General features: G+C 53.0%; 1 protein-coding gene across 1 annotated transcript in view; it reads left to right on the plus strand.

Moving 5' to 3' along the window:
- ABCB9 (ATP binding cassette subfamily B member 9) overlaps positions 1-10,558 on the plus strand; it is a 28,468-nt gene extending 17,910 nt beyond the window's left edge. Inside the window, exons 7-13 of the mRNA XM_077747950.1 lie at positions 35-163; positions 2,762-2,950; positions 3,409-3,582; positions 5,611-5,770; positions 7,705-7,841; positions 10,146-10,342; positions 10,429-10,558. Coding sequence (XP_077604076.1) covers positions 35-163; positions 2,762-2,950; positions 3,409-3,582; positions 5,611-5,770; positions 7,705-7,841; positions 10,146-10,342; positions 10,429-10,558 — 1,116 coding nt within the window. The remainder of the gene's footprint in view (positions 1-34; positions 164-2,761; positions 2,951-3,408; positions 3,583-5,610; positions 5,771-7,704; positions 7,842-10,145; positions 10,343-10,428) is intronic.
- Positions 10,559-13,962: the final 3,404 nt, after the last annotated feature.

Below are 13,962 nucleotides of genomic sequence, written 5' to 3' on the forward strand. Positions count from 1 at the left end.
CCGTGCCCCGGGTCCCCTTTCCCTCTGCCCCCAGCTCACACTGCTGGTAGTCCAGGTCAGTATCCTCTACTACGGGGGCCACCTCGTTATCTCCGGCCAGATGACCAGCGGCAACCTCATCTCCTTCATCATCTACGAGTTTGTCCTGGGAGACTGTATGGAGGTGAGGGGCTGGCTTGGGGAAGGGGTCATGGGAGCAGGAGGGAGGGGGGCGAGGGGGGAGGGAATGCTCCAGGGTCTGACCGATGGGGTATTTCTAAGTAGGTGGTGGAGAGAACATAATACCAACCATGACAATAATACTACCAAGCGGCAGCAGATGTTTAGTGAGCAAAGTGACAGGGACAAAGATCATTTCAGGAAATGCTCCCAAGAACACCGTGAGGGGGCTTAGTACTATTCTGCTTCCCATTTCTCAGAAAAAGAAGCTGAGGCTCAGAGAGGTTAAGTGACTTGCCCACCACGTTTGTGTAGGAACCAGGTTCAAAGTTAGATGGGTCTGACTTTATTTTAACCCACTGTATAATGTTTATTTATTCATTTTTGAGAGAGAGAGAAGGAGCACACGTGTGGGAGAGGCAGAGAGAGAGACACAGAATCCAAAGCAGGCTCCAGGCTCTGAGCTGTCAGCACAGAGCCTGATGTGGGGCTCGAACTCACGAACCATGAGATCATGAGCTGAGCCGAAGTTGGATGTTCAGCTGACTGAGCCACCCAGGCAACCCTATTTTAACCCACTTTAAAGAGTAAGTACCAGGGGGGTGCCTGGGTGGCTCAGCTGGTTAGACATCCGACTCTTGATTTTGGCTCAGGTCATGATCTCATGTTTCATGAGTTCGAGCCCTGCATCCGACTCTGCACTGACAGCAGAGCCCCCTTGAGATTCTCTCTCTCCCTTTCCCTCTGCCCCTCCACCCCTTCAAAATAAATACACTTAGGTGGCTTAGTCGGTTAAGCGTCCGACTTTCGCTTAGGTCATGATCTCGCAGTTCGTGGGTTCGAGCCCCGCGTCGGGCTCTGTGCTGACTGCCAGCTCAGAGCCTGGAGCCTGTTTCAGTCTGTGACTCCCTNGCACCACAGAAAAAAATGGGGGTTATTTTAAATTCCTTTAATTTGGGTCCCCCCGGGAGCAGACCCTGAGTCAGGGAGCTGGGTGCCCGTGTCCCAGCCATGGGGAGTAGGGGCGGTAATTTCCTGGTGCCGAGGTTGGGGCTTTGTGTCCCTCCTTGATAAAGCTGGGGAGGTGCCTGGGAAGGGTGTCAGCCTCTGCAGGAGACGGCACTTTGCATCAGCTACGGTCACACCCATCTGTCATTTGACACAGCAGCTCTGCCTCTGGGAACCGGGGCTGCAGAAATACCCACACCGGCGGGCAAAGGTGTGTGGACCCTGAGTGAGGGAAGCATTGCTTCTGGTGGTGAAAACTTAAAGCCCCTTCCAGAGCGCACCAGTCAGGGATTGGGCCAAGAGGGCACATCTGTGTTCCAGAAGCAGTGTGCCTGTGCTCTGAAAACTAGGCAACGGGCACAGAAACGAGGTGGATCTGTGTGTACTAGTGGGGAAGGGCCCTGAGACATACCGTGCGGTGCAAAGGCTAATCTCAGAGTGACAGGATGCATAGTTTTTAAATCTCAGTTATTTATCGTGTGTGTGTGTGTGTGTGTGTGTGTGTGTTTGGAAACAGACGGAGGAAGGACTGGAAAGATCTAGTATGTGGCTACCCGGGGCTGTGGGAAGAGGCTTGAAGAATGGCTATGTAGCACTCATATCTTAATAGGAATAATAATATCTTGATATTAGTGATAACAGTCCCAGCTGTGCTGTATTTTTTTTCCCCAAAAATTTTAAGTTTATTTATTTATTTATTTGTGAGAGAGAGAATCCCAAGCAGGCTCTGCACTATGAGCGAAGAGCCCGATGCGGGACTCAAACCCATGAACCATGTGATTGTCATGACCTGAGCTGAAACCAAGAGTCGGACACTTAACCGACTGAGTCCCCCAGGCGCCCCCCCCACCCCCGCTGTGCTGTATCAGAGGCTTCCCAAGTGCCCAACACTGTCTCCACAGAACATTGACACTGGTACTAAGGTCACTCCCGCTTCCCCAAGCAGGACACTCAGTCCTAGCACAGAAAGGCCTGAACTCAGGAACCAGCCAGGCCTGGGTTCAAGTCCCGGCTCTGCCACTTCCCAGCTGTGTGACTCGGGGGAAGTTACTTGAGCTCTCTGTGCCTCATCAGCAAAAAGGAAATAATGATAGAACCTACGTCGTAACATATACAAAGTGTTTGCCTAAGGGAGTCATCGTTATTACTCATTTGTATGGTGTGTATTTTTACACAAGGAGAACGTATAACAGAAAATAACAGTTTTTAAAACCAAAATTAAAAAAAAAAAAATGCTGCGGCAGCCGAGACCGGAAGGTTCGATTCCTGTGCTGCCACATTCTGGCAGGTTCAGTTAACCCCGTGCCCTTCCGTTTCCTCCTCTGGGGGGCGATAACACCCCCGTGCAGGACGGTGGTGAGGCTTCTACAGTGGCCTCGGGGCACTGGCTCCACTGTGTTTATCATTATTGTCATTATCTGCTGGACTAGTGGGGAGACCCGGCGACATCCTGTGCCCCCCCCCCCAGAACTGCTGCTATGGCCCCTGCTCTTTCCACACCCCCCTTCGTCTCTCCGGCACCATGGTGGGGGTGGGGGAGGTCCCCGCATTGGGGTGTCGGCGGGACGGGAACATGTGTCTCCTCCCCCCACAGTCCGTGGGCTCTGTCTATAGCGGCCTGATGCAGGGCGTGGGGGCCGCCGAGAAGGTGTTCGAGTTCATTGACCGGCAGCCAACCATGGTGCATGACGGGAACTTGGCCCCTGACCACCTGGAGGGCCGGGTGGACTTTGAGAACGTGACCTTCACCTACCGCACTCGGCCCCACACCCAAGTCCTGCAGGTGAGAAAGGTGTTTGAGGCCCTCCCACGCCATCCCTTCCCTCACCCCGCGTCTCGCGCGCCTCCTATAAGCCAGGCCACCGCAGCATAGCCGGGATTACGTAAGGCAGAGTCCTTGTGCGGGAATTTGGGCTGTAGTCAGGGAAGGCCGATCATTGACAGAGAAGCCCAAATAATAAGTGCCGGGAAGGCGATAAACCAGGGTGGTGTGGTAGGGGCAGTCTACAGGGATGGTGTTAACAATCAAGGAGGGCTTCTCGGAGGAGAGGACATTTGGGCTGGGTCCTGAACGAGGAGAGGAGGCACCCAGGGAGTGGGAGTGAACATAAAGTTACTGCCAAGGCCTAGAAAGGAGAGCATTCCAGCGTGGGTGGGCTGGGAAGGGCGCCCGCCCGTGTCCAAGGCTGGCACATCGGAGCCAGAGGCCCCACAGCGTCTGCGTGCTGCGTGTCCTTGCAGAATGTCTCCTTCAGCCTGTGCCCGGGAAAGGTGACCGCGCTCGTGGGGCCCTCGGGCAGTGGGAAGAGCTCCTGTGTCAACATCCTGGAGAACTTCTACCCTCTGGAGGGGGGCTGCGTGCTGCTGGACGGGAAGCCCATCAGCGCCTATGACCACAAATACCTGCACCGAGTGGTACGTGGAGGGGCCTTCGTTGCCCTGTGCACTTCCTCTGTCTGGCTTCACCCTCGGGAGCACTGACTGAGATGCAGAGAAGAGAGTTGTAGGTAAACGTACGGCTCAGGGAGCTTCACCCGTGCACCGGCACCCAGGTCCAGAGAAGGAACGTTCCGGCACTCCTGCACCTCGTGTGCCTGGTCTTTGCCTTCGTCTGGCTGGGATCCTAAAGCACGCGTTCATCATGTCTTGCCTCTTCCACTCAGCAGTATCCATGAGTCATCCAGGTCGAGGCTCTGGTGGTAGTTCGTTCGTTTCCATTGCCGGATGACAGTCTGTGTAAACATGTCAGTCTATATGCGTTCTGGTCTTGATGGATCCTTGGGTTGTTTCCTGTTTCTACTGTGACCAACAGTACGGACACAGACAACTCTGGCCATGTTTTCTGGTGCACACGGGTACGCATGTTCTCCCAGAGTGGATGCTCAGCCACAACTTCAGCAGCTACTGCCGCTAGAGTGGTCGTACCACTTACATCCCCGCTGGCAGTGGACGCGAGCTCCAGTTGCTCCACAGTTACGTCATCTCTAGTACCTAACGGAAGCTGTTCCTGACCGAACGGTTTTCGGTAATCATTTCAGAAAAGGATCTTCAACACCCAGTCCTATGCTGGCATAAAAATAGGGATGCCCTGGATGGTTGTTCAGGTTGCACATAGTACGAGAAACACCAACTACGAAGAAGGCACCATTTCCATCATCAACATACATTAAATTATAGGATAGCCCGAGGGTTGGCACAGAGATTCCAGAACTCCACGCCAAGTTCTAGGTGGCGGCAGAGGCCATAGATTGTGGATTGTGATTATTTGCCCACTTGTCTGCTTATAACCACGTGGTAGATGGCTGAGCAGCGGTCTCAGGTGTATGACCATAAAGCAGGTGCCCACCAGAGTTCTGGAAGTGGCCCTGAGGCAGAGCTATCGAGGCTTTGCAATAGTTAATACGCTCAGACACGTAATGTTCTTAGACTGTTACCATGGTGGGTCCTGATGTTGTGCCAGCCGGTGAGTATGTGTGTAGAGGTGGCTCACTGCGGTCTTCTGCATTTTCCTGAAAAAAGTGAGTACTTTTCCATATGCTTCGCTGCTTGGATTTCCTCTCTTGTGAACACCTTCTCTTTAAGTTTTTTTTAATTTTCATAATCCCCAAACAGTAAAATACAACAGTTTAACTACATTCCCATATATTCAGGGAATTTTGTAACTAAGATATGAGTTCCCCTCCACCTCACCTTTTAAATTCTACCCCATGGTGGTAACTGCTATTAGCAGTTTAGTAAATATCCTTTCCAACCTGTTTCTTATCTTTGTATAAATATGTTGATATATAAAGACACTCGTATGAGTTTTTTTTTAACAAAAACAGAATCGTACTTTGTGTGTGTGTGTATGTGTGTGTGTGTGTAGATATACACACACACGTATAAAAATTTGATTTTATTGATACACTGTGATTATTAGCTAATCCCCAATTTATGAAATTAATTTTTTGTTTTGCTATCTACAATGTTGCAATGATAATCTCCATACTCTCATTTTTGTAGGCTGCATTCCTAAAACTGGAATGAGGGGACAGTGGCTTCTGTAAATTATTCTCGCTGAAGGGACAGGGTCCCAGGGAGGTCTTTATGGCCTGGGGGCCTGCTGTGGCCTCTTATCGTCTGGCACGAACAGACTTACTCACATTCTGCGTTCTCTTTCCCCGCGAGCTGTCTCGGAGGTCAGGGAACTTGGCTTAGCCCAGAGCAGCCAGAGTAGCGGGCCCCGGGTTTCTGGTCAGGGGAAGCTGCGGGCTCTGTGCAGAGAGTGGCCTCTGTTGTTTTGGAGGAAGAGAGACAGCTGGTGTTAGCGGCCAGGCCCAGGCCCCGATCAGATTTCAGACCCAAGACCCCTGGCGTCAGGCGGGCCCAGGCTGGCAAGGTTCCCGGTGACAGCTGGACGGACGAGCTCCTGGTCTCTCAGGCCCCATCCTGTCCCCTGTACAGATCTCCCTGGTGAGCCAGGAGCCAGTGCTGTTCGCCCGGTCAATCACAGACAACATCTCCTACGGCCTGTCTACCGTGCCCTTCGAGATGGTGGTGGAGGCTGCACAGAAGGCAAACGCCCACGGCTTCATCATGGAGCTCCAGGATGGCTACAACACAGGTACAGCCCCGGAGCATCACCTCCACCAGGCCTGAAGGCTCGCCTTCAGGGATGCGACCCTCTGAGCTGAGCTTTGCCCTCTGCCAGCCGCTCTTTAGGATTTCGGGTGAAATTCACTTAACTGTTTTAAAGTGAGCACTTCAGGGACGTTTAAGTACATTCACAGTACTAGGCAACCGCCACCTCTATTTAGTTTTAAAAGATTATTATTTTAGGGGCACCTGTGTGACTCAGTTGGTTGAGCCTCCAACTCTTGATTTCAGCTCAGGTCATGGTCCCAGGTTGAGGGATCAAGCCCCACATCAGGCTCCACGCTGAGCATGGAGCTTGCTTAAGATTCTCTCTCTCTCTGCCCTTGTCCCCTGCATGCGAGCACTCTCAAGTTAAAAATAAACAAGAGCGCCTGAGTGGGTCAGTCATTAAGCATCTGACTTTGGCTCAGGTCATGACCTCATGGCTCATGACTTCAAATCTCACATCAGGTGAGTTCCAGCCCCGCTTCAGGTAAAACACGAGCCCTGCTTCAAGTGAGCCCCGCTTCTCTCACTCCCTCCCTCCCTCTCTCTCTTTCTCTTTGGCCCTCCTGCGATTCTCTCTCTCCCTGCCCTTCACTCACTCTCTCTCCCAAAAAAATTAAAATATAAAAAAATAAAGCATTATTTAAAAATAATATATGTATTATATCAATAACCTAATTTTATATTAATTTTAATATAACATTTTGCAATATATTGATTTATATTATATACTTTTTATGCTTAATATACTTTAAAATTTTAACCCTTATAAAGGGGCTATTCACATGGTTCAAAACTAAAAGTATGTATAAAATAATATATAATGAAAAGTTTTATTCCATCCCTTTCTCTACCCCTTTTTCTTCTTTTTTTTAATGTTTATTTTTGAGAGAGAGAGAGAGAGAATGAGCCAGGGAAGGGTAGAGAGAGAGGGAGACACAGTTTGTCAGCACAGAACCCCACGTGGGGCTTGAACTCACCAACTGTGAGATCATGACCTAAAGTCAGATGCTCGACTGATTGAGCCACCCAGACGTCCCATCTCCACCCCTTTTTCTTCCTATCCCACCAAAACCTCTTTCATGAGCTTCTTACATGTCCTTTTGGAGTTTATGCAAATATGAATATAGTTTTAAAAATTTTTTTAATTTATTTTTTGAGAGAGACAGAGCGTGAGTGGGGGAGGGGCAGAGAGAGGGAGACACAGAATGCACAGCAGCTCCAGGCTCTGAGCTGTCAGCACAGAGCCAGACACGGGGCTCGAACCCATGAACCGTGGGACCATGACCTGAGCTGACCATGACCATGATGGATGCTTAACCGACTGAGCGCCTTTTTTAAACCATTGGATAGTATGCCAGTGTCTGGACTCTATGATACTTTGCTTAAATAAGCCATTCAGTTTCCGACTGGTGGGCATTTGAGTGGGTTTTTTGTTTCTGTTTGCAGTAGTGCCGTGAGTTGTGCGCCGCATGTGTGGCTGCCGCTGTGTGGGGGAGACTCCACCTGTAGAGAGAATTTGCCGGAGGGGTTTGCTGGTGCAGGGGCCGTGCGTTTGTCCTCGTGACCGTAGGCTCGCACAGGACAAAATGCCCACCGCAGCGGTGCATGCAGCCCAGGACGGTGGGGGAGCGCCGGGCCCCCCCCAGCCGCGCCAGCACAGCGCACTATCAGACACTTGGAGTTTTGCCAAACGAATCAGTACAAAGTGGTGTCTTACTACCAGACGGCTGTGGTCATGATTTGTGTTAATAGGGAGGGAGACCATCCCTTCGTGTCCTGTCCGGTGGCCCTTTGAGCCACACCTGGCTTCTGGAGAGCACAGCCCCTACGCCAGCAGGGAGAGGCAGTGGCGGGGGCTTCTCGCTCTTCCCCAGGGCTGCCCCCCCCCACTTGCCCCTGTGCCTTGTCACACAGAGACTGGGGAGAAGGGTGCCCAGCTGTCGGGCGGCCAGAAGCAGCGGGTGGCCATGGCTCGGGCCCTGGTGCGGAACCCGCCCGTCCTCATCCTGGACGAAGCCACCAGCGCCCTGGATGCAGAGAGCGAGTACCTGGTGAGTTGCGGGGGGCGGGGCAGGAGGGGGTTGGAGATGCCTCTGGGCGCTCCCAGGACTGCGGTGTTCAGGGCTGGGGGGAGGGGCCAGGGGAGAGGAGCCCCAGGGCTGGACCAGCCAACCGGCTCTTGGCAGACCAGAAATGAGGTGATAGGGTTTGGAGTCGAGGCCCCGCCCTCAGCTCTTCACCTGAGCCAGTGTCTTCCACTCTCTGAGTCCCACTGTCACTGGTAAAGTGGGTAGCTTGTCACGGACCAGCTACCTGTGGGTCCTCTCCGTGGGTTGAACGGTTAGTTACACAGGTACTCACTGAGCGCCTCCCGGCCCCCGGGCACCATCCCAGACCCTGCGATGGCAGCGGCCGGCTGACCTGGCAGACAGTCCCTGTCCCTGCTGCGTTTCCATCCCGTGGGAAAACAGATGATAAACAAGGAGGCAAACACGAGTTCAACCTGTGGCCTGTGCCACGTAGAAAACGAAACTGTCGTTTGAGAGAGGTTGAGAGAGGTCCTCAGCAGGGGAAGGAGCTGAGCTCCGTTCTGATTTGTGCAGAGGTAAGATTGGTGGCAGGCGTTTTAAAGAACGAAGGCGTAAGGAGGGGAGCTCGAGGGCAAGCCTGTGAAGGGTGGGTCAGCGTGGATGCGATCAGCCGGCCCGGGTGTGCCGGCTGTCAGCTGTCAGCCAGAAGTCTGTCCTCCCATGGAGAATGGAAGCCAGACGCCCTGTCCTTCCCAACAATTCCATTGAAAAGGAATGGCTTTCAGGTCGTTGAGAAAGACACTGTTGATTTGTAGGAGATTCATATATGTATATCAGAGGGACAGAGGAAGGATTTACAATTATGAGCCCTTTTAAAAAAATTTTTAATGTTTATTTAACATTTTTTATGTTTATTTTTGAGAGAGAGAGACAGAGCGCGAGTGGGAAAGGTACAGAGAGACAGGGAGACACAGGACCTGAGCAGGCTTCAGACTCCAAGCTGTCAGCACAGACCCCAGTGTGGGGCTCGAACTCATGAACTATGAGATCATGACCTGAGCTTAAGTTGGATGCTTAACCGACTGAGCCTCCCAGGCGCCCCAATTGTGAGCTTTTTTTAATTAAATGCTGGAAGAAAGGGAAGTCAAGAGCCTACTGTCAGGCATTGGCCAAAAACAGTCTATTCTTCCCGGCAGCCCTGAGCACGTGGAGGGGCCAGGCCATCCCGGGGACGAGGCCTCATGCTGTCGCAGCCCTGCTGGCACGTGGCCATCTCAGCGATAGAAGCAGGGGTGTTTGGGTGCCGTTTAAGCTGAGACCCAAGAGGAAAGGACCCAGCCGAGGGCAGTTCTGGGGAAAGAGCATCTGAGGAAGCAAGGGCAGCATGTGCAAAGGCCCGGAGCAAGTTCACAGGCAAGCCGAAAGGTCAGCGTGTCAAGGCTAGGGGTAGCCCAACAAGGCGAGGACAGAGTCACAGGGAGACACAGGCTCCTCAGGCCCTAGTTCTAGAGTTTGGTTTTTATTTTTTAATTAACAGAAAAGTTTTAGGTTTAAAGCAAGTTGAGCAAAAAGTCCAGAGGGCTCCTGTATATCTCCTTTTCACCCCATTCTTATTATTAACATCTTACTAGTAATAAGTTTCTCTTATTATTAGCATCTTGCTGCAGTACATTCGTTCCAGTTGGTGAGCCAGCTTTAATGCATCATGGCTAAAGTGCGTGGTTTCCGTTAGGGGTCACCCTTCCTGTTGTGCACTCTTGACCTTGACAAGTGCAGAATGTTAATGTGGAGTCTGGATTTTATGATTTGACGAAGGGCTTGGAGCAGGAATTCAACAGGCACTGATGGAAACGTTTCGTGCCGGGGGGCGGGGGGGGGTGGGGGGTTGCAGGCACTCCAGCGAGAAGATAGCGGTGGAAGGAAGGAAAGGGCGGAGGCGGGTAACCTGGGGAAATGGCACCTGTGGTGTTCGCTCAGGAGCTGGATTTGGACAACGAGTGAAGCATGAGGGATTGAGGATGATGGTCTTGTTAGCTTGAGCCTTAGCGCTGATGGTGAGACCATCAGCCAAGGTGAAGGTTAGAGAAGGGAGCGGAGCGGGAAGACCAGAGGCGACCACCGCCCAGGCCGCCCCCTTGTGCCAGGCACGGAGCTCTGCCCTCTGTGAACGAAAGCCCAGGAAGCGGGTCGTGTGCCAGCCCTGGCTTTACAAATGAGGAACCGAGTCTCTGAGAGGTCAGGCGTGACGGGGACGTGGCGGGCCTGGGAGCCGAGCCGGGCCCCGGGCGGCCCCCCGCGCCAGCCGGCCCCCTCCTGTCTCCCCAGATCCAGCAGGCCATCCACGGCAACCTGCAGAGGCACACGGTGCTCATCATCGCGCACCGGCTGAGCACGGTGGAGCGCGCGCACCTCATCGTTGTGCTGGACAAGGGCCGCGTGGTGCAGCAGGGCACCCACCAGCAGCTGCTGGCCCAGGGCGGCCTCTACGCCAAGCTGGTGCAGCGGCAGATGCTGGGGCTCGAGCCTNGACTTGGGGGAAGGGGGGCGCAGAGGCCCTGGCGCCTTGCCTGGCAGATGTACCCGTGGGGGGGCCCCCCTCCGAGCCCAGGCCCACAGCACTGGAGGGCAACCTGCCGTGTCCCACGTGTCACCGCTTCCTGCATCTTGACCCCGATTCCCACCCTGTCCCCTGGGCCACCACCAGCCCCCCCACCCACNCTCCCAAGGCTTCCAAGTGAAGGTAGAGCTACCCTTTTAAACCAGGATCTTCCCAGGTTTTCTACGGCTTGGTTTGATGGGCCCCAATCAACTCCTAGATTTCAAAAGCATTTTTTTTAATTGGGAGTAACAATGGGCAAGGTCACTGAGATGTTCTAGAAACTTCTGAGCCAGGAGTGAATGATCTTTCCTAATAGCCTGGGGGACGTCAGGGGAGAACCAGGCCTCTGCCCTTTGCCCCTTGGGAGAAGGGGCTTCCCTGTCCCAGAAGGGGGACGCAGAAGAGGGGACTTCCTCTCGCCCTCTTCCCAGCTCCGTGAGTCAGGCCAAGGTCAGCAGGGAGAGTGGAAGGCGCCTGTGTGCCCATCGTCCCCGCCGCCCTGCCAAATCTAAGCCCGTCTCACTGTGAACCACTACTACTCAACTGAGGGAGTGAGGGGCTGGCCAGGCCTGGCAGAGCCTCAGGGTGTCCCCAGCCCTGCACCCAGCTTGAGCCCCTCCGCCCTGCCTCATCCCCTGCTCCNGCCGCATTCTCTTCCTCATCTGGTGGATGGGGATGGGGACAGTGGCCGAGATCGGGCTCTGGCTTTGTAGGGACGTGGGGGTGGGGGTGAGGGAGGCCTTGCAGGATGCTGGAAGAACCCGGTCAATAAAGTGTACTACCTCTGACCCCTGACCTCTGACCTCTTCCTGGGCCCTCTGTCCCACCACCTGGTTAGGTTTTTCCAGCACACCCAGCTCTCCCCCAGCCCTGCCTGCTGTAGTTGTAGGAAGACTTGGGGGGGGGGGGCANCCTCCCTTCTGTCCTTGTCACGTCCCGGGGGTTTCCAGCACAGACATTCGTGTCTGTCTGTCCGTCTCCATGTGGCTCGTGCAGGGTAATGGAGACCCGTCTCCTCCAAATCCGCGGGTCTTCTGTGCCTCCCAGGAAAGCCGAGACCCAGCAAATGCCACCCGTTCTTCGCCATCAGGGACCGGGCACCCCATGCCCGCGCCACCCCACACGGCTGAGACGCATTACCTCACAGCTCAGTCAGAAGAGATGGCAGACCTCCGGGGGGTTATTCTTACTTCCTGGATTGTAAGGGAGTCTGGCCGGGGCAGCGGCGATTTACCAAACTGGTAGAGAAGGATTTCAGTATTTCAGCCTTGTAGCCACTGGGCCAGTCACGCTGCGTATGTCAGTTCCATGTCAGCCGTGTACCCACTTGGCTGTGACCAGCTGAGTCTCCTGCTTCACCTCAGGGGCTCAAGGAAACTGAGACACAGAGAGATTAAGCAGCTTGCTCAGGGCCACCAGCTAGGAAGGGGTCGAGCTGGGGTTCACACTCAAGAAGCGTGCACATATGTTTGACCCTGACCACAGAACAGCTGTGAGAGTAAAGATTCAAGGGCGCGAGTTGGGAGAGCATATTGACATTGCAGCGAAGGCTACAGATCAAGTGCTGGTTCTCAGAAGTCAGTGCCTCCAGGAACCAGGTAGGTATCGTAAGTGTGCGAAAGCAGCCAGGTGTAGAAAAAAATCAGTCAACACTCTTGGTTTCCTTTCTGCTTTTCCACTTTTGACATGGTGCAGAGGAATCTTTCTGTTGCATTAAAAATAGAATACGGTGCGAGGCTGAGAATATAATCGCAACCAAGGCTTCATACCTGTTTTAACAGCGATGGCTGGGACTTGGCCGCAGCCTCCTGAGGCCATGCGGGAAGGTGGCCTTGAGTCAACAGATCTGCAGATATTTTCAGCGAAGCTGGAAATTCCAGTTTTAACGTAGGATTGACGGCTTTTTATAGATTGGCTCAACTTATTTTTTACAAAACCCAGGCCCGATGGACACACCTCGAGGCAGTGTTTAGCCTATGGGTCAGCAGTGTGCAACCTCTATGCTGGAGGTTCTCCAGAGTCCTTGGAGCTTCCCCGTCAAGGAGATCTGCCCGCCATGGCCCCAGCCCAGCCCCGTTCCAGCCCAGGCTCCTCTCCTTGCCCCTCCCTGCTGCCCAGCTCTGCCTCATTGCCTCACCACCCCCCTCAAAATCCCCAGACTGGGAACCCCAGATTCTTCCTGCTTTCCCAGGCCAGCATCAGCTCAGGCCCTAGGCAGACAAAAGAACCTTCCGGAGACCAAGCTAGCTGCTTTTTAGAAGGCAAATATGATTTCTTATTTTATTCTTTAAAAATGTTTATTTGTTGGGACGCCTGGGTGGCTTAGTCGGTTAAGCGTCCGACTTTCGCTTAGGTCATGATCTCGCGGTTCGTGGGTTCGAGCCCCGCGTCGGGCTCTGTGCTGACTGCCAGCTCAGAGCCTGGAGCCTGTTTCAGAGTCTGTGACTCCCTCTCTCTCTGACCCTCCCCTGCTCACGCTCTCTCTCTCTCTCTCTCTCCTAGAAATAAATAAAACGTTAAAAAAAGTTTTAAAAAAATGTTTATTTGTTGAGAGAGAAAGAGAGAGCACAGGCAGAGCAGGGGTCGAGAGAGAGAGACAGAGAGAGAATCCCAAGCAGGCTCCGCGATGTCAGGGCAGAGCCGGGCAGGAGGCTTGATCTCACAAACTGTGAGATGATGACCTGAGTCAAAACCAAGAGTCGGACGCTCAACCAACTGAGCCACCCAGGCACCGTACCAGATTCGATCTTTTAAATAAATATTTTATTGTGGGATGACTTTAGCGTTACAGAAAAGTTGCAGTGAAATAGAGGGAGCCCCTGTATGGCCCTTGCCCAGTCACCTCACGTTACGATCTCATGCAGCCACGACACACCTATGTAACCAAGAAAGCAGCACTGACATGTCACTATCGGTGAAACTCCAAGCTTTTTTTTTTTCCTCCTATTTCACCAATATTCTGTGTTTTATTTTTCTGTTCCAGGATCCAATTCTGGGTGTCACATTGCATTTAAAGATATTTTAAAGTTGTTTTTATTGTAGTAAAATACTCCTACAAAAAATCCACCAATAATGACATTTCGTACCTTTACAATGTGGTACAACTGTCAGCATCTCCTAGTCCTGGGACATTTTCATCCTTTCCCTCCAAAAAAACCCATCCCATTAATAGTCACGCCCCATCCCCCCTTCCCCAGCCCCTGGCACCCACCAGTCTGCTTTCTGTTTCTAGATTTGCCTCTTCTGGACACATCGTATCAGTGGAATCATACTTTATGTGGCCTTTTGTGTCTGGCTTCTTTCACTCAGCATCATGTCTCCAAGGGTCGTCCAGAGGGTGGCCTGATTTCTTCGTAGGGCTGACTCCGATTTCAGCGTGGGGATGGACCCCGTTTTCTCTCCATCATCGACGACCACGTGGGTTGTCTCTGCCTGTGGGCTGTTATGACCAGGGCTGGTGTGAACATTCATGTTTTTGTGTGGACATAGATTTCCAAATCTCTTGGGTGCAGGCCTAGGACCAGCACTGCCCGATCACATGGT

The sequence above is a fragment of the Crocuta crocuta genome, unplaced genomic scaffold, assembly GCF_008692635.1.
Source record: "Crocuta crocuta isolate KB4526 unplaced genomic scaffold, BGI_CrCroc_1.0 scaffold29, whole genome shotgun sequence".
Classification (NCBI taxonomy): domain Eukaryota; kingdom Metazoa; phylum Chordata; class Mammalia; order Carnivora; family Hyaenidae; genus Crocuta; species Crocuta crocuta.